This window comes from Accipiter gentilis, chromosome Z (genome assembly GCF_929443795.1).
Source record: "Accipiter gentilis chromosome Z, bAccGen1.1, whole genome shotgun sequence".
Lineage (NCBI taxonomy): Eukaryota > Metazoa > Chordata > Aves > Accipitriformes > Accipitridae > Astur > Astur gentilis.
The window spans coordinates 8501179-8520126 of NC_064919.1; the positions used below are offsets into that span (position 1 = coordinate 8501179).

An 18948-nucleotide genomic window follows, 5' to 3' on the forward strand; every position below is an offset into this window, starting at 1 on the left:
CTTGTGTGGAGTATTGGAGAAAATTGGTTTGTACAACCCAAAAATACTGGTGTTTAAATATCTGTCAAAAAAACAGTAACCACAGAACCTCCATTAAATGTGATCCTTGGTCATGGTAATCCTCAACTCTCAGTTTGGCATACATTGCTGGTTCTGAGGGCAGGCAGTATGATTAGCAGCCAGGCCAGTTCACTGAACTAAGGTCATGAAAAGAAGGACATCAGTTGTACTGAGAAGGAAACCATTTTTTCTCAGACCCTTATGGGATTTTAGGTGCTCTTAGATGTTGTTTTCCTACCTGGAAGAACCTGGGACCCAGTTTTCTCAAGGTTTTGGATCAGATGTATGCCTATAAGGCATGCATTATACATGCCATGTTCATTCTATTCTACTTCTAGGTATCAGTTCCTCTCTAACATGAGTCACATTGTAGGACCCTGGTAACTGTCTTGCTTTCTGATTTGTATTTCGTTACTTGGCTACCTGGAGTAGGCATTATTATGAGGTCCTTTCTCAGGCAGATTTGCTGTTCAGTTCACCAGTTTTCGTTGGGCATGGGGAACAGTTCTTGTCTAATAATAAGTTAAAAATCACAAACTTATTTAGATCATCTTTTGATTCCTTGTCCAAAGTGATTACCCAGGTACAGATACAGGAAATCACTTGAACAGATGCCTTGCTTTAAGCATTTGAGCTGATCTCTGACTTTAGCTAAAGACAAGCTTGTTCTTACCAGCTTTTCTGGCCCACTGTGGTAGTGCTTGGCAGGATATGATGGGAGTAAGCCCTAAAGCAGACAAACCATCAGAGATGTGACAAGGGACAAAGCGGACTTTACCCAAGTAGTCCATTCTATGTAGTTTACATGACAGGGAAGACCCATCCAAAGTGTTTTTTCTAATATGCTTAGATACTTAGAAATGGCCAGCTTGAAATCCTAGCTTTGGCAGGATTTTTATTGCCTATCTGTTTTTTGCAAAGGCAAATTTATCTTTCTGTTTCTTATATCCATTTTCATAATGGTAATACTTCTTGCATTTGAACATTTTCCTCTACTTATAAGATTTTAGGCCCAATTAAGTGTTTCTGCAGTCCAGAATTTTAAATTTAAAACCAAATCAGGTATATAGATGTGCACTTCTTCTAGGCATTGTGGTGTCCCATTGATGATTGTAATGAAGTACTGCTAACTTCAGGGCAACTATAGCTTGCATAAGGGCTGCGGTTCAATTTGTGTTACAATAATAATGTAATGTGGTAACTGAGTTTTTGGTTCACATAAAGGAGAATGACCATTGATCCTTGATTCAGCTTTGCTTCTAAAATTGATAATACAGGATAATACAGACCAAAAGCCTTGTTTAAGTCCAGTCATACATATCTTTACTCCTTTCTTCCCATAAAGTAGTAAAAAGCTCTCCAAAATATTGTTGTGGTTCAGCTAACCATGAATGCAGTTGGTCTACTTGAGGCTAGCCACCCACCTAGCTAAATTCCCCCCAGCAGCCAACATTGACAAGGAAAACGTGTGGAAAGCATCAGTGAAGTATTGGTTTATCACACCACTAACACCAAAACAGTCTTCAAGGGAGCTGGCTTTATCAGCAATAGCTGTATTTTTGTATAATGAGAAAAGTGTAACAGAAGTTATGATACCACAGATTGAACTACAGCCTTAGCACAGGCTACAGTACAAATGTAGGAGGAAGCTCAAAGAGCGTGTTGACATTTGAACTCATCGCTGTGGTCCAGAAGTCGTTTTAGTTACCTGAGGGGAAAAAATGGTTGTTAAAATGTGGATTCCTCTTTTTTCAGTACTCCCCTAGCATGACAATGAGTGTGTGATCCGTTAACAAGTCTCGCCATGAAGACCACAGTGAGTTGGCCCTCTTCAGAGAGCTACTGCAGAAGAAAATTATTCGTCCCAGTGTACAGTTTAACAAAAGGATCTCAGACACAATCAGACCCACCATTTTTTTTTCTACCATCTCCCCCGTTTTGTCAAGAAAGTGGGTCCCAAACATGATTGAGACAACTGTAAAGAGTGGCGTAACAGACCTGCCCAAGATGGAACTGCAAACAATTATCTGTGTATGTACATGTGTGGGTTAATGTATATGTATGTGTGTGTGATATAGAAATACACACATACATATATAGAACCACAGGACATTGTAAAATATTATCCCATGACATCTTAACTAGAAATGAGAAGTAGGGACTTTTATTCCATCTTTTTTTTTTTCTTCACGTTTACATCTTAATTATTAAAATTTGCTTTCCCTCTCCCCTCCTGAACTGTTTTATGTTGCTTATATCACTGCTCTATAAGTTATTTTTTAAGGTGAACTCAAATGATAAATTCTGATTTTGTAAATGTCTGCCATTATGGATAGGAATAAAATTGCTTATAAGAGCTTTCATTAACTTGTGTTTGATACCAGTTACCCTAGAAATCACAAACTATACTGTCTCAAGAAATAGAAGAAAGCTCATCTGAATTTTTTGGAGAAATTTAATAATTTTCACCTAGTTTGGTGATTTTTTTTTATACTTTGCCTCTAAAAAAAGAAGCACTGAAATTTATTTTTCTTCTTTAATTGAAGCCTAAAATCTGCAATATCTGTTTTAAATGGAAGCCTGAATTTGATACAAGCTTCTCAGTTTATATAGAGTACTATAAGGTTACTGTAAGTGAGCTCCAATTGGTATAGAATCTAGCAATAAAGTGTCAGGGCTTCTTCTGCCCTTCGAAATGAGTTTTCTATTTAGCATCATCTTCTCTAGGGGTGGTAGTTAGTGGAAATACAGTAGAGTCCTTATCACCGAAACCTTTTCTAACAATCTACTATCAAGTTTCCCATTTTCAATGATTCTTAACTGAATTGTAACAATCCATGGTCCTAACGATAAACAGTATTTCCCAAGTGCATTCAGAAAATCAGATCACCCTGCTACTTGGGTGTGTATTTTTCATCACATCTACCAGAACGAATTCCCCCAAAACGTTCCAGTAAACGGTCTTTTTTTTTTCTTTTGAGCCAAAATGGTAGAGTAAACTTTTTATGACTACTAGCCTTGCGAGGGTCTTAACCTTTTGCCACGAACAGAAGAGGAATGAAGGTCTGGGCTATTTTATAAGAAGTTCAGCCTATTAGACATGGAGGCTGGGGACAGAATGGAGAAAAGGCATATGTCGTTAAAGAAAATACTTCTGGAAGCAATCCCATGTCTCTTCAGGCAAAGCTCTAAACCCAAGATTATGGTACATTTAGTTCCTAATGATTTCCAGCCCCCCCAAGAACACAAAAAAGTTTTCAGTTGTGTAATGATCAAAAGGTTGATGATCAGAAATGCGGGCACAAAGTGGCTGAACAAAAATTCATGCCACAGACCAAAAGCTAAGTCCACTCCTTGGGCTTCACATATAGAAGAGCCACCTACATACGAGGAGCAGTTCTGAGATGTGGTATGTCCATGAAGTCTTGCAAGGAGGTTTTTTCCATGAACTTGAGATGGAGAATGTGTTTATATAATGTGCTCATTGTGATGGTAGCTGCACATAATGGGATGTGTAAGGAATACTACAATTTCCTAAATCATTTTTATTTACATATATTACTTATATATAATATATGAAAATAAAAAGGTGTAACACTTTTTACTCTCTTGTTAGGGCTATTCAAAGGTGAAACTCTTGGAGGCTTAAAATTACGTTAAGAAATCAAAGATTCTGATAGCATTACTTTTTAGTAATAATACCTACTCTGATTACTTGTACATATAAACTAGATAGTCATTATGGTTTTGTGGACTTTATTCCCAGTGATTATGAAGGTGACATAAATTTACTTATCTTTGGAAAACACTTTGTTGCTATCTCAAAAGATGCTGGAAGCCCCTACTATTGATTTGAGTTAAAAACCCACAAAATCAGATCTAATTTCCTCAGACCCTTTGCTGTTGTCACTAATACCACTGGTTTCAGTAGCTGTGTCCTCAGTGCACCCCAGCTTCTCCCATAAGCACTGCAGAGTCCAGGTGTCCTTGCAGCCTGCATTTGACATCGATATTATCCTTGGTAGCCTTCTAGGAAGGTCTTTAGGACCCTTTTCTGCCCAGCTTCAGTCAGACGATGTCAATGCTGCTGGGCTCAGATAGATGGCTATGTCTGGACCGTGCATCAAGTGCCAAAGCCCATTAATTCACGCACCAGGTAAGTGTGCCCTCGAGTGGGCTCTTAAACCGTTGGGTGCATCTGGGGTCTGCTCGGTATCTCCAGGGGAAGCCCCTGTACCGTACCGTCCCGTGCCAAGCTGGGGTCCCTGCAGGCAAGCCGTGTGTCCAGGGACCGCACAACAGCCGCCCGAGCTGGCACCACTGAGGGCTCTCTTACAAGGCAGAGTACGTGCCGCCACTGAAGCTTCGTACCGTGGCAAAATTAAGCAGAATTGGCACTTAGTATTAATCAGAGACTTGATTTTATTTTTTTTCTTTCTGCATTTGGCATTATCTGCAGTATTTTAGCTTGTAGGCACCTGTTAAGGATGAAAGTCTGACCATTAAATTAAACCTGTCCAAAGAAACCCCTTAAATGGAACTGCCAACACATATTGAATATCATTATCTAACTGTGTTATCCTAATTTATATACAAGAGCATAACATCTTCTCAGGCACATAATTTTTCTTCAGTAGTTCTTTCAAACTCCCTTCTATACAATTTTTCTTACTGCCAAGAAAGGTTTCTTTCTTTGTTTCCCCTTTTCATTTCTTTTTCGAAACGTTTGTATGTTCGAAACGTTGTTGCATTGATCCTGTGGCATTAATCTCAGTAAATACATTCCTGGCTTCAAAATTAACAGGATCAGGCCCTGCTTCTCATAGCCTGTCATTCTGTGCCCTGACATGGCAAGTTACCAGGTATGCCCAGCAATTCTCATAACCGCCATAGTGCCACAGACCGGTGGAATAAAAGGTGTGTGAGCTTGCAAAATTTTAGATTTGGAAGATCTGCTTGAATACTCACTGTATATCTTATTGTTAGAATTTTAATCAGATATAAGGAAGCCTAATCATCTTGCTTTCTGTAGGGAATGCTTATATCCCTGTGCTTACGTACATGTGTAAAGTTAGTTACATGTGCACTGGTAGGATCAGGTGATAATAACCATACATAGGTTCTGCAGCTGAACCATTAGAAAACAATCTTATGTGTCAAATACTCAACTTTAAAATTGTAAATATCCCTTCGGATTATATTTTTAAGTATGCATTGCGCTTTATGCTTGTTCATTTGTTTTCTTTCTTTTGCCTATAAAATCTTGTAGGATTTTATCATATGTAGAGTATTAATGTGGAAAGAAGGAACTATTTCCAAGCGCTGACTTTTTACTCCTGCTTATGTTTCTAATGCACTAGATACCAGTGTGTCACGTCACTGCTGTTTTTATCAGTCCTTATACAACAGCATTATTGATAATGGCAGAACTTGTCCAGCTCTGGGAAGAATTTTATTTTAAGCAGTGCAGGATATTTTTTCCACACTGGGTTTTTAGATACTTTTCTCTCTTTAATACAGAAGTAAATAGATGTGATTCTGTAAGTGGGTCTTTCAGGCAAGGTTAAAGTAAGACGACTTAAAAACAGAAGTGATGAAATCTTAGAGTAGCAGAAATAGGGACTAATAGATCTTTCATGCTGTGAGAACTCTGGCAAATATTCTGCCCTTGTAGAAATCGGCTGAAATTGGGATTCAGTTGTGAATTTCACAGTGAAACCAGTATTTTACGTGCTGCATAAACCTATGAAAAGGAGTATTCGTAACCAGATTTTATCTCCACGTCACCCAGATTTTATCTCCATGTCTAAGTCTTGTGTAGGCAACAACAGGGTGTAGGGCAAGGAGGAAGCTGTATGAATCACATGTAAAGCATGTGACCTGACATGTGCATTAAAAAAATATGTGGATATTTGCACATATGGGTTCCATTATTTTCTTAATTGTCTGAGCATGAGGACGAGCTGCAGCTGCATTCCATGTTCCCCCCCTCCACTGTAGAGTGAGGTCGGTGCATGTAAAAAACACGGCAGTAACCTGGAGTCGAGTCTTTGGCACGCTGTGTGCTGCCCAGTGGCATAGATGTGCCTCACCTTGGCTCGGGGGAATCTCAGAGTGACAGCTCCCAGAACAGAGGGTCATCCATCCGCCTGTGGCTCAGGCCACATTTGCCATTTTTTTGTTTGGAAGCCTTCTGGTTGCAGAGCCCAGACTGCCAGTGGGTCATGTGTTCAGAGACGGTAACAGCTTTCAGACTTACCAGAGCCAGCTCCCCTTAATATAGGATTAAACGCTCCATGTCCCAAGACATCCGGCTGTTGCTTTCCCTTGGAATGGGAATACGCAACAAGAAATACATAGGCTAATTATTTATTTTAAATTCAAATTAGGAAGAAGTTAACAGACTCTTGCTTCTTCATGGATAGCAATTCGTGTCAGAAGGGCAGCTTCTTGAACTGGCTAAAAATCGTTTGAATTTTCCCCTGTTCTGTGGCTAGCAAATGAAATACTGCATGTAAAGATGATTTGGAGTTATATGGGTGATTTAATGAGGGACCAGCTGTTACAATATTCACTGTTGAACATTTTATTATTTTTTTTCCTAAAACGAATTTTCAGCTGATACATGTTGCACTGATTTCTCTATCTCAGATCAGTTCACTATTTGTAAGTGTTATCTCCTGTTCCTAGTCAGCTCTGATTCTTTGTTGCTGTTGTGGTTGCTAAATATGGACTGGATTCTTCAGTATTTGACCCAACACGTTTGCATTTGGAGAATGTAAAATAGAGCTTAATGATGTAAAGAAAAAAAAAATTATCAGTACAGGTAAACTTATTTTTCTTTAATTCACTGTAAGTGATGATATAACCATGGCTCTTGTCCCAAACACACTTGGGTTTGGTTGGGCCCTAAGAATGGGAATCCTGACAAATCACATCTTTCAAATAAACGCCAAAAAAACTCTTTCATCAGTGACAGCTCATTTCTCTTCAAACTGATCACACTAAGGATCTAATTCAGGATTTAATGGTATGAAACAACTATAAAAAATCAGTACACTCAGAGAATAAATGAGTTAGATTTAAATTTTAGTGTATGCAGCTTCCTCTACTTTCCAGACATTGGCTCGGTCCTGTAAGCGGCTGCTGATGCCAGTTGTCCTGCTCAAATTTTGATGACACACCTCACATAAGGTAATTTTTATAGTAGGATTTCACCTTGATCTGCGTGAAATATATCATTTATCTGAGGAGTGACACTATTTGTCAGATATATAAACTGAGATATATAAACAGAGGATCTGATGAAATTACCAAAGTGATGTTTCAGCCTGAAAAAAGTCCTTACCTAAAATACTGCTTTGAGTGCATGCATGCAGATTGTCTGCCAGTGGTGTTATACTGGAAACAAATTACAGTAACAAATTTAGAGAAAATAAATGGATCATCTACTCAGCACATTAAAACTCTGATCCTGCAAACACATTCGCATCTGTTTGAAATTAAGCCTGCACGTAGTTAATTTTAAACAGATTTAAGAATACAAGTAGTATCCTTCAGAAAAGTGGGACTGCTAATATGCTAAAACCATGCTTGATCATGGACAGTCTAGAAGCTCAAATTAGGTCTTCCCTAAGCAGACATTATTTTAAAGATTTTACCAATGCAGGAGCATGTTTATTTATCTAGTACTGATATGTGGAACAGATTTGGCTTTCTTCTGTTTCTTATTTTATTAGAGCATTTTTCACTACGTGAGCTATTTTTGTGAACTTGTCCTTCCATCTTGTTTTCAGTTGTGCAGCCATAGTTTCCCTCAACATAGCTAAGAGCTTTGCAATTTTATTCCAAACTTCTGTTTGGTCACTGTTCTTCATTTAAGCTTAAAATGTGTAAGAACGCCTCTCATGTAATGGGAAAACTTGCCATAAAAATGTATAAAGGTTTTCTTGGGTACCTGTTTTCACATTTAATAAAAATGCAATTTTCAGTTATAATTTGAAATGGTCACTTTCTAGCCACTATTTAATTTCAGTGTGCAAAAGAAATTGAGAAAACAGATTACCTTTTTGTATTTATTTATTCGAATTCAGCATCATAAATATTTGCTGAAAGACGTGGTTTTGGGGAAATCGCATCAAACAAAATGTACTACCTAGTTGCTATGAATAATACAGCTGGACTTTACGTTGAAAGCTCCTTCCACATCCCCAAATGTGGATTGCCTAATATCTGATATGTACGACTTTGTAATAGCCTAATTCACAAATAGTCATTTCATTTGTCTATTCCGTGTTTTCACTGTATCTCATGGATGATTCAGGGTGCCCCTTAGCTGTGCAGGGTTCTGTGGTTGTATCTCTCAGAAGAGTAACCGAGTGGTCAAGCAGGCTTGTTCACAGGGTCTGGTAATTAAGGACTGGATAATATATCCACCAGGTGTGCACTCAGAAACAAGGTATTCATATGCTACCTCGCTGTTCTCTTGAAAACTTGTACAAGTCTTCTTGCAGTTAGATATAAGGCTCCCTTAAGATTTTACAATGCCAAGACAAGAAGCTTAATTTTGCTAAGAGGAAATTCTGGCAGTTTAGCACGTTTTCATAGGGAATCAGCACAAAACATGGGGATTTTGAAAAGTGATGCATTTTCTTAATAACCTAGATGTACTAGGAAATAGACCATACATTTAGAAGTTTGGTCTGTTACAGACATATATACAGTTCCTCAGATGAGGAGGGAATTATAACAATAACCATGACCAAACCTATGTTTGTCCCTGTAGAGTGAAATCATCAGTAATCGCTTTTGATGTGAAGAATTATTGCTATGGAACAACTGCTCCGATCCTTGAGGAGCCAAATTATCAACTGGATGAACTGGATATTTGTAGGCTTTATTTCTGTTGTTTAATCTTCATGTTTTTTCCTCTCTCATTTGGATTTTCCCAATAAATGTACCATGCCTGATCTTTGTGCAAAAATAAGAACAATTTGCCCAATAAACATACAGAAAGTTGTTCCCATCTGTAACTAGAGCCCTACTGTAGAGAGTTTCTTTCATTGGAGACACTGAGTGTAACAACAAATAAGGAGTGGCAGCGCAATATCCCGAGAGCTCGTGCTGTTTGAGATTAAGAAAGTTAGCATCTCACAGACTCACGCATTAGGTGAGATGAATTCTAACAATGACATAAAACAGCTTGAAACAGAAGCTGATGTTTGCCATGCAGATTGGAGGAAAATAAAATCTAAATAGAGCGTATTTAATTGAAGTAGAAATTTACTAAAGCTATAATTTACTAGGAGAGTTTGAAAAGTGTGTTACTGGTAACAAGCTTGTGAGCAGCAAAAGTGGTAGCTAGGATTCAGTAGCTGCTCTCTTTTTTAATGCAGAGGTGCATCCTGCAGAGTCTGTAATCGCCAGCAGAGAGGTTGGCTTTCTTGATCTAGGCAGGTTTTGGACCAGGGGCTGCAATATCCATGGGCCACACCTTTAGTTACAGGTGACCAAAGTGCAGGTGTCCTTCCAGCGGATGTCAAAGTCCATCTCTAACAGGAGCACAGAGCATGTCCAACAGTTTAGTTGGAAAGAAAAGCAGTGTTTGCTAAATTGTTTATAAACATGACGTTCAAAAGCAGGTATAAGCTGTTCCCCAGTGTATTTTTGTTTTTCTGATTAACTCCTAGTTTTGATTTGATTTACATTTATATTGATGATTAAGGAAGAGAATACAAGTTCCTAAACTAGGGCTGAAATACTGACATGGAAGAGTGGCATGAGTAAAGTGGAAGCTGGAGCTTTCTGTTAGTTGAGAATCAAGTAAAAAATTTTTTTCCAGTACAAAAACCATCCATACAATAAACTTTTTTAGCCTTGTGGTGGCTATTTGAGAAGTGTGAATCAAAATGCTGTTTATGCTTAGAGACCAATTTTCACAGCTTTTTTTGTGGCAAGTATCCCCTGGCAAAAATGTTGTGGTGCATCTATTTTGTGCATGTTTGCCTAAAACCACAAAACCAAATTTTTTTATGGACTGCTGTACATGCACCTGGCAAACACTTGGTTCTGGTGGGAAGAGGAGGAAGATTTAATAGCTGGTGGGTCAGCATATCTATGTGAATTGCTTAAAGCATTGCTAAACTATTGTCAACTTTGTTCACATTGCACAAGATACTCTGTGTAGTCTACTGCTGGCATTATAACCTCAGTGATCCATGCATATTCTGTAAATTCCTGTAGGTTCTGTGTAAGAAACCGTGTCACCATTGCTTACTACTGTAAATTCTTGTTTTGAAGCAAGAGGTGGCTTTTGATTGTACAGCCTTGTGTATTATATACTACAACAGTAGTTGTTCTGTTATCAAAACTTGCTGTTCACATATAGTTAAAGCTTTGTTAAGCACGCTTAGTGGTTTCAGAATTTATTTCAAACAGCAGATATATAAGCCTTTTAGAGGAATATTAAATGTAACGTAAGAGAATTCAACCCAGTTCATATCCTTTTGGAGAGCTTGGGGTTGGATTTTAGCAGACAACAGGCCGCTGCAGGTTAGCGCATTTCGTGGCTCCATGCCAGCTACGCAGTGTTCGCTTTCCAACTGCAGGCACCTGCAAGCCTGCAAGATCAGACCCTGTGCAGTGGGAAGTCTCTCCTTGCTGTCCCCCGGCCAAGGCACCTACAGGACCTCGGGAGACTGTCGCAGAGAAACGCGCCAGCCTGCAGGCTTCCTTGCGCTAAGTGAGCAAAGACATACTAGCTTTTCCTCTGGTGTTTTTTGTTTGGGTTGTTTTGGGGTTTTTTCCCAAAAACTGCATTGGTGCCAGGACAGAAACCCACCTCTAAGGGTATGCAGGGGGTAGAACACTGCCTCCGTGTTGTGTCCTTGTCCCCAGCTAACACAGTACATGAGGCAATGTTTTAAGGAGAATTTAATTCCTCGTCTGTTTATTTGAGAGAGAAAAATAATCTGAATTCTTGGATTCTGGCTTCTTTTTTCTTTGCTGGTTTCTGACATCAAAAATTCCTGTCCCGTCTAGACGAAAAGACGATGATGAGAAAAGTGAAAAAGCTGGGAAAGTTGAAGGGGATTCTTATGGATTATTTTAAGTTCTGTTTTATTTGGGTTTATTGATAGTTTAAATGACTAGCTTAATCTTTTTAATAAAGGCAGTCTTTTGTTAGTGACTTCGCACCTTCACCCTTTCATGTAAGGCTTTGAGTACTCGCAATAAATGTTCCTCACACTTTCAAGCCAATCTGTAGATAAATTCCCTATATTTCTAAGGTCAAAAAATGTTTCTACAGATTACTGCAGCCCTTTACAGAGAACAATAGGTCAATCGCAATCCCTTAATCCCAAGTATTTGCAGGTCACATTTAAACAATTAGGCAGGTGTGTTTCAGACACAGAATGACTTTCAACATTATAAATGAAACTAATGTTCAAACTCGGTCTCTGGAAGTAAAGAAAACCTCAGTAATTGTCCAAATTCCAGCAGGAATAAAATTTGTTAATATAAATACTAATGTAGGAAATACATGCAAAACTTGATACTGCCTCCGACCTTAAGCATTCATATTGATAGTATTGGGGTCTCACAAAGTTTGTGTGTTTCAGAACAGCTGTATTTCTCCTCAGTGTGTGCTTCATTTTCATTATCGACAGCTACTGCAAAGAGTCAATCCATGCCGTGCTGAAAGAGTTCAAAAGCATGGCGATACAAAATTGCCACAGCATCATAAATACAGAGAAGTGTGGGAGTGTTGTTAGGATGAGTAACCACTCCAACTGCAAACTTCTCCAGACCTTAGGTGTAACTTTTCTGCAAGTCAGAGGAGGGACAGAAGAGGAGATGCTTCTGGAAGATTGTATTATGGCATCAGTTGCCCTCTCAGTGATGAATCCTGCATGCTTTTAAAGGCATACAATTAGGTATAATAAATCCAAGGGTTTATATTTAGCTTCACATCCCTGTACACAGAAATGTATTTATTTGAGCCTGGTAGGGGCAAGAATAACGCAGCTCCTAAGAACCTGAATCTGAGTGACTTCCAAATGAGTTTCTGAATCTTTCAATCTCAAACATGAAATTTCTGGCCCATATTTGCTATTTTCTTCATCTTTATTTTTTTTATAAACAGGTGTAACTTCAACTAACTTGTTTGAACATTTCTAGAATGTTTACACCTGCCTAGAAATCCTCACCTTTATTTGTTAAGTGGGCTCTCTCACTCTTTCCCTGCACTGATTCATTCATTGAATGCAACACATGAAGAAACTATTGCATAGATCAGTCAACACCAGCAATAGCATATGCTGCTTTTAAATTCAGCTGTGAGGTTGTAACTAAGGTATTAATGTTCATACTTTCTAGGGATGGCTAAAGATCCCTTTCCAGAGAGTTTTAAGGAATAGATCTAGGAGCTCCTAATTCGGGCTTGTGAGAATACAGGTAGTAATGACAGTTTATGGGGCGAGGTTTTTTTGTAAACTTGTGGGAAATTATGATTTCACATGCTGGTTTGGAGATGAGGAAAGTATCCAGTTTCAGATGGACCAGATCTTTGCAGACAGTGTTACTGCAGCTTAGCAAAACCCATTTATAGCAGGTTCCACCTCAGGCTTGCACCATACACCTACCTTATTCCAGTTCAGCTTGTTGTCATTCTTCATTAACTGCTGGTACGAAATCATAACAGGAGTTGTACCAATTCTTGTTGCAAGCTGAGGAACAGCTGTTTAAAAATACAAATGTTGTAACTTCCAACTTTTCACCTTCATGAAGTGTCCACATTCTCACAGCTGGGCCTGAGACAGCAGTTGCCTCCAAATTTGCCATGTAACTTCATCACACAAAAGTGGGTGTAATTTTTTTGTGAGTTTAACAGGAGTGGTATTGATACATTCGCTGTGTTTCCCAAGTTGTGAGTCATTCAGTGTAGAAAATGATATGCATCTCATGTACCTATGAATAGAAAAATTGAGAATTGTTTTTTATGATATGCTAGTACAGTCCCTGCTCTGCTCCTCGATATTTTGAGTGCCGAACTCAACGAAAACATTATCTTCACAGATTATCTTAGCCTCATCTCTGCATGAAAAAGGGTATGAATTTCCAGTTACTGTTTCTGTGTTCTTGGTGAATTCTGGGCCAAAGGTAGAACAGTTGCGGTGGTAGCCACTTACTGACAACTTTACAGATGCATAAAACCATTCTCTCTGTTGTCTGACACTCTTCGAGTTTTCTCAGTGGATCACCATGTTCTTGAATATCTTGATGGGTATTGTCAGCCAGTGGAAGAAAGATGGACAAGCTCACCACCCAGGAAGGGTAGAAATGTAGCAAGTAATGAGCTATCTTCTCCAGCAATCATTTACTTTTAGTGCTTAACTTTCAATCAGCATTTGTATCTTCAGTTATTATTTTACCATTCAGTATCTTGAGGTGGTATAAGCAAAAATATATGAATATATATAATTTATAAGAAATATAGGCTTGTGTTGTGCCTTTGTAATACTCTTCAGCTTCAGTATCTATAAGCTATGAGCAGACAAACTTCTTCCCTCTTTTGGGGTGTTCTTTACTACATAGTAGCTGATGGCTCCATTAGTACTGGCTATTTGAGTCTTCTGGGGATAACGTTTATGTTTTCCCTGGTGAAAATGCCGTAGTATTCTCACCAGACATAAGCACAATGACATATCACTGCAGTGCATGCTGTCTCTTAGCTTCTCTCTACACGTGCTTGCATGTTGGAAATTTAGAAATGCTGCTGTATAAATTGCTACATTGTTTACCCAATACAGGTGTTTTTCTGCATCCCTTTTTTGCTCAAAACTCCCATTAACTTGAAAGTTAGCAATTGCTTGAAAGGGGGTTTTGGAAGCACAAAGGATGCAGGGAGCAACTCTTCAGTAGTTTACAGGCTGCTGTAAATTGTCTTCTCAGCAAAAAAATGTAGCATTTTAGCAGTAACTTCCTAGTGAAAACACTGAGCGTGCTTATCACTTGAGATTTTAAGAAAAAAAAGGTGTCAGACTGTGTAATTGTATCTCATCTAATTTTGGCACAACCAGTAATATTTGATGAGGTATGAACCTCAGTTGTGTCTACATGTTCATGATCTACCAACCGACGCAGAACTGAAAGGTGAACAGCCATGTTTTAGTATCACAGCTACACAAGAAATCACAGTTTTCAAGAGGTTCTGTTTTGACTTTGTTTCTTTTAATACATTTTCACCACAGAAGTACGTTTCTGTATAGTTACCTGAGGCTTCCTTTCACCAACCAAAAGAGTCTGTAGCCTTCTGCACTGTGAAAGGCAGGCCCTGTGGAGAAACGTGGGCTTTGCGCTTGCCCAGCAAATTAGCAGAAATTTCATCCAAGCCATAAAAGCCTCTTACGTTATTCTGTGTTTATGTAATTAAAGCAATTAGGGATAGGAGCTTCAGGAATAATGAGATCTCTCTGTCCTCTTGTTTTACTCTCTCTGTGTACTTCATAGGGATTTCAGAGTTCTTTTTTCAAGGCTCAGCTGTGTCTCTTTAAACCAGTGCAGTCTAATCATCATGTGAGATTCAGTTTATGGAGGTAGCATTGGAGCGTGAAAGATTTACTTTCAGTAGCAAGGAGTAACACATGTCCCTGTGGACATGGACACTTGCACGCAAGTCTGACACCGAGAATAAAAAAAAATCAAGATGGTACCAGTACATCAGACTCTGTACTACAGTGGGTTTTTTAGCCTTTGTCATTTGTATTTTATTTTGTGGGAGGAGTTGGGGAATCTCAGATCACATGGGGAATTTTAGAAGTATATCACTCAACAATCATTTTATAAAGTCTAACTTCAAAATGCACTATGATTTATTACAAAAATATATTTTCTTCTGTTTGCTGACATGGTTGTTCCATTTTGTGATAAGTTAAAACTCAGCAGTTAATTTGTTGCACTGCCTAGCTGCATGAATTCATCCAGTGTACATATGTACCTGTGCAGCATTACTTTGGGTTTTGTATTTGAATTTGCAGTATTGATTATTATTTTTGTATTTTACTTTGCCTCTGTTATTGGAATTGTAGTAAACATAATTTATACATATGATTTTACAACTGTTTTGCAACTGAAAAGTCTTCTTTAAATTGTAAAGTTTTATTGATGGATACTCATTAAAATGGTATAAGAATTATATTAACAATTGTTTTGTGTTTTGATGCTCTCTGTACATAAATATATGTCTATTTATCTGTTTAATGGTGCTTGTGTCTTGCAATTTTGGATACATTTTAGAATAAAGTTTCATTTTACAAGAAGTAGTTGTATTTTCACAAGCTGTGTCAAAAAAACCCTTTTTTCATTAATAACTAGGGTTATGAAAGAAACCTGTGAATCTCTTAAAAGATTAACTTCAGGCAGTAATACATTTGTCTTAAGAATATAGAAGTACGCAGTCTACAGAGATGCACAGCTATACACTGTAGATGATTTACTGTAGTAACTGACATCTGTATTTAAAACATTTCCAAAAAGATCCATTTTGGAGGTGTGTCCTAGAGCTGCTGACTCCATTGGTAAGAAGAGATTTGTGAAGGTGTTAACAATGTCATGATTATCACATTAGTCTGTTATTTTCCAAGGAATGCTAACACTCTCCAGTTGTGCATACATCTGTTTAAATACAGAAGGAATTTTGGTAGGAAGCCAAATACCAATTCTAGGTGACACGCTTCTGTGGAATTTTGGTTTTTCATCAGACCTCCTTTGCTACCCTGTTGTTCTATACCATTTCTCAGAATAAATTCTAACTTGGATGAAATGCAGGTCTGGAGCAGTTACGCTATTAGTTGAGTGGGCTGCTAGCTGTCTATGTGCCGTATGATTGAATAGTACTTCTTGCTAGCTCCAATGGCTTTACTTTACAGAAGATTTATTCACCTCTAATACTGAGCTCATCTTTAATTAATAAAATGTCTCACCTCTTCTGGCACAGTTCCTTTACAGGCATCGTACTGTGCAATTGCACTGTTCTTCACAGTGCTCGTGAGACGCTATTGTGCTGCACGGAGCTTTTTCAGTTACATTGCTTCAATTACAAATGCATGTTATTACGAGATGACAACCTAATATCCATTCTGTTTTTTCTTTGTCAATGTATTTAAAACAGTACTGCACCTGTTGTTGTTCTTACTATTTCACTTCAGCAGGACAAGCCTTAAGCCATTAAGTGCGAATCATTTATTGACAAAAACTTTCAGAAACTGCATTAGCAAGCAACAGTTCTGAAGGGAAGTCAGTTTCTTAGTCAGTTAACCAAAATTTTAAAGTTGAGTGTACTCTTAATTCACCAGCATTTCTCATTTCAAAAGAATAATTTCACCAAAGTCGGTAACTGAGTGATGTACGGGTTTGGATGTAAGGCATCCTCCATCTGCATTTGACCGTTTGTTCCTTGCCACAGTGGGCATCAATAATGAGAAATCTGATGGTTCACAAAGAGCCTTCCCAGAGACTGCCTTAGCCACATAGTGTTGGTCCAGCTACCTTCATCTGGTGGTGATGCCAGAGGTGCCAGTATAGGCTACTATGCCGCAAGAGGTACTTTTCAGCTGGGAAACCATTGAAAAGCACAGATCTCCTCTGTGAACTTGGGCCAGTAACTTAATTTCTCTAATGCTTCAGCTGTGAAAGGAAAACAATACTGACCTTGCAGGTATTTTGTGAGGTCAAATACACTGAAGGCTATAAAATACTCAGTTACTCCAATGGAGACTGTGTAAGAAGCTAAAGGATTATAAGGGACTGCAGAGAAAGGAGTTGCTGAAGCCGACTGGAAGACATACATTCGAGTCTTACCTCAGCAAACAGGGTCCAACAAGAGGAGCTGGAGGGCAGGAGAAATGCAGCTTACAAAAGCAGAGGCTTATTTGGGAAAAGGGCATTTTAGGCCGTGAGTTCCTTCACCTCACTGTCCAGGTGTGTCTGCCAAGTGTCCGTAGCAGTGGAATCCATGTGCATTGCTTATTTGGATCCTGGGTGGCCATTCCTGTTCTTGAAGGGCAGCTCCTACTTCTAATGGACGTATTTCGAATTACATCCTTCCCTTAGAAATCAAAAGGTGCGTACAGCTCTGAGGTGTGTTTTTCAAATACGAGCTTTGCCTTACCCCAACAGAAACGAGAGAAGTTACCTTTTCTGTTTCTTTAAAACTCCTCCACACAGCCCAAGAGGTCTGCTGACCACTCGCCCCAAGCATGTACTCCTCTACAGACTTCAGAAAGTTTTAGATCTGAGCAGATTTAGATTTTACTTTTACCTCTCTGCGATACTAACAGCTTTGTAGCTCCTAATCTCACAGCAGACAACAGCTATATCATGGGCCAAACACCTGATCGCTGGGACTATGTTAAATGGAGGCGGAAGCTACCTCTGAAAGAAAAACAAATAAGCATTATGTCAGAGAAAGCCTGGTCAATGAGCATGACAAGGTAAACCTGAAAACAAATTTACAAATAACTGGCCTAGGCAGGCAAAACACAAGTTGTTGTTTTTAAATGGAAAAATGTTTACTTCTGTTTAAAGACTCTTCCTTCTGAGATCCAGGATCCATGCTGTGAGAAGTCGATACCTGAGTTTTTGTCATCTAGATTGAGCAGACGAAGAAGGAGAAAATACTGGCTGTATACTGTTTACAAATTCTGTTCAGGTAGCAAGGCTGAGGTATGCCCCTGCCACTTCCAAGAGAGTCTGTTTCTTTCCTTCACAGAAGCCAACCAAAGAAGGAAAGAGAAATTGGAACAAACTTTTTTTCTGAAGCAACAGAGTAGAAATAAATCTAGAGAATAGCACAGCATGCTGATTTTTCAGAGCCAGTATCCTCTGGAATGTAACTAGTGTGATGGTACAGCCATTCTGTTGCTTGCTAAAAGAGTATGTGACGAAGAAACAGAGATCTTGCTATAGCGCAATGATAGTAACAGACCATGTGGGAAGAAAATCCCAACTGCACTGAGAAACTCTTATCTTGATGAGGCAGGTTGGTTAAAATTCAAATTTTCCTGGCTGTTATGGGTTAAAGCTGGATCTTGAACAATGTTTAAATGAACAGGCATTCACGGTATAAATTCATTTCTGTATGTTTTTAATAAACATGGGAAGCCTGTCATTGTGGGTAACAAGTTGTGGCTAAATGATAAAGAGGAAAGGCTGCAGAAAACAAACAGTCTTGCTGCTCTATTGAAAACCATGCTATTTACAATACCCAGTGGGGAGAAAATAGCACAGAGTCAGACACAAGCTTTGCAGTCTTTCCTTAAAGACCATTTACAGGTTATACACTCTGCTGCCTTGAAGCAACAAGTCTGCTCCACTGACCAGCCTTGCCTTAACAGCTGGCAAGCCCAGCTAGCGAGCATCTCCAAACCACCACCCTCTTCATGTGGTTGAGCCTTCAATAGTAATAACGCTGGTTATAACCATGGTAATAGTCAAACGGTGGCCTTCCTGACCGGTTCAAAAGCGATCGCACTACTTTTCCCTCACGACTTCTTCTATTTTCATAGTTTCCAAGAGCAGCAATAACCTGCAGTACCTTACCAGCCATGTGAGGATGAGGAGGTAAGAGGAGGACCCCTCTGTGGGGTCTCCAGTTGTTAATTCCTGCAGGAATACATGACGGGGGGCCGCGAGCGCCAAGGCAGGTGTCAAAATGTCCGCACCAGCAGTGACGACGGTTCGCCAGGCCGCGGTACCTTCCTACCGGGCTCACCAGCGTCTGGAGGTGGGAATGTGTCTTCCCTGGGCCCATCTGCTGGGCTGTCAAGTTGGTGACAACACGAGCGAGAAACACTTCGAAAAAGAGAAAGGGAAAAAAAAAAAACCCAA

The 18948-nt window shown here is 39.0% G+C and overlaps 1 protein-coding gene across 5 annotated transcripts in view; it reads left to right on the plus strand.

Annotated features, from left to right (window-relative positions):
- Positions 1 to 15285, plus strand: part of SSBP2 (single stranded DNA binding protein 2) — a 196161-nt gene extending 180876 nt beyond the window's left edge. For 4 of the 5 annotated variants that reach the window (XM_049796417.1, XM_049796412.1, XM_049796416.1 and 1 more), the window contains one exon: positions 1816 to 4020. In XM_049796417.1, the coding sequence (XP_049652374.1) occupies positions 1816 to 1845 (30 nt within the window). In that variant the 3' untranslated portion in view covers positions 1846 to 4020. Of the gene's footprint in view, positions 1 to 1815; positions 4021 to 8845 lie in introns of those variants that run through there. The other variant, XM_049796413.1, reaches the window with a different exon arrangement.
- Positions 15286 to 18948: the final 3663 nt, after the last annotated feature.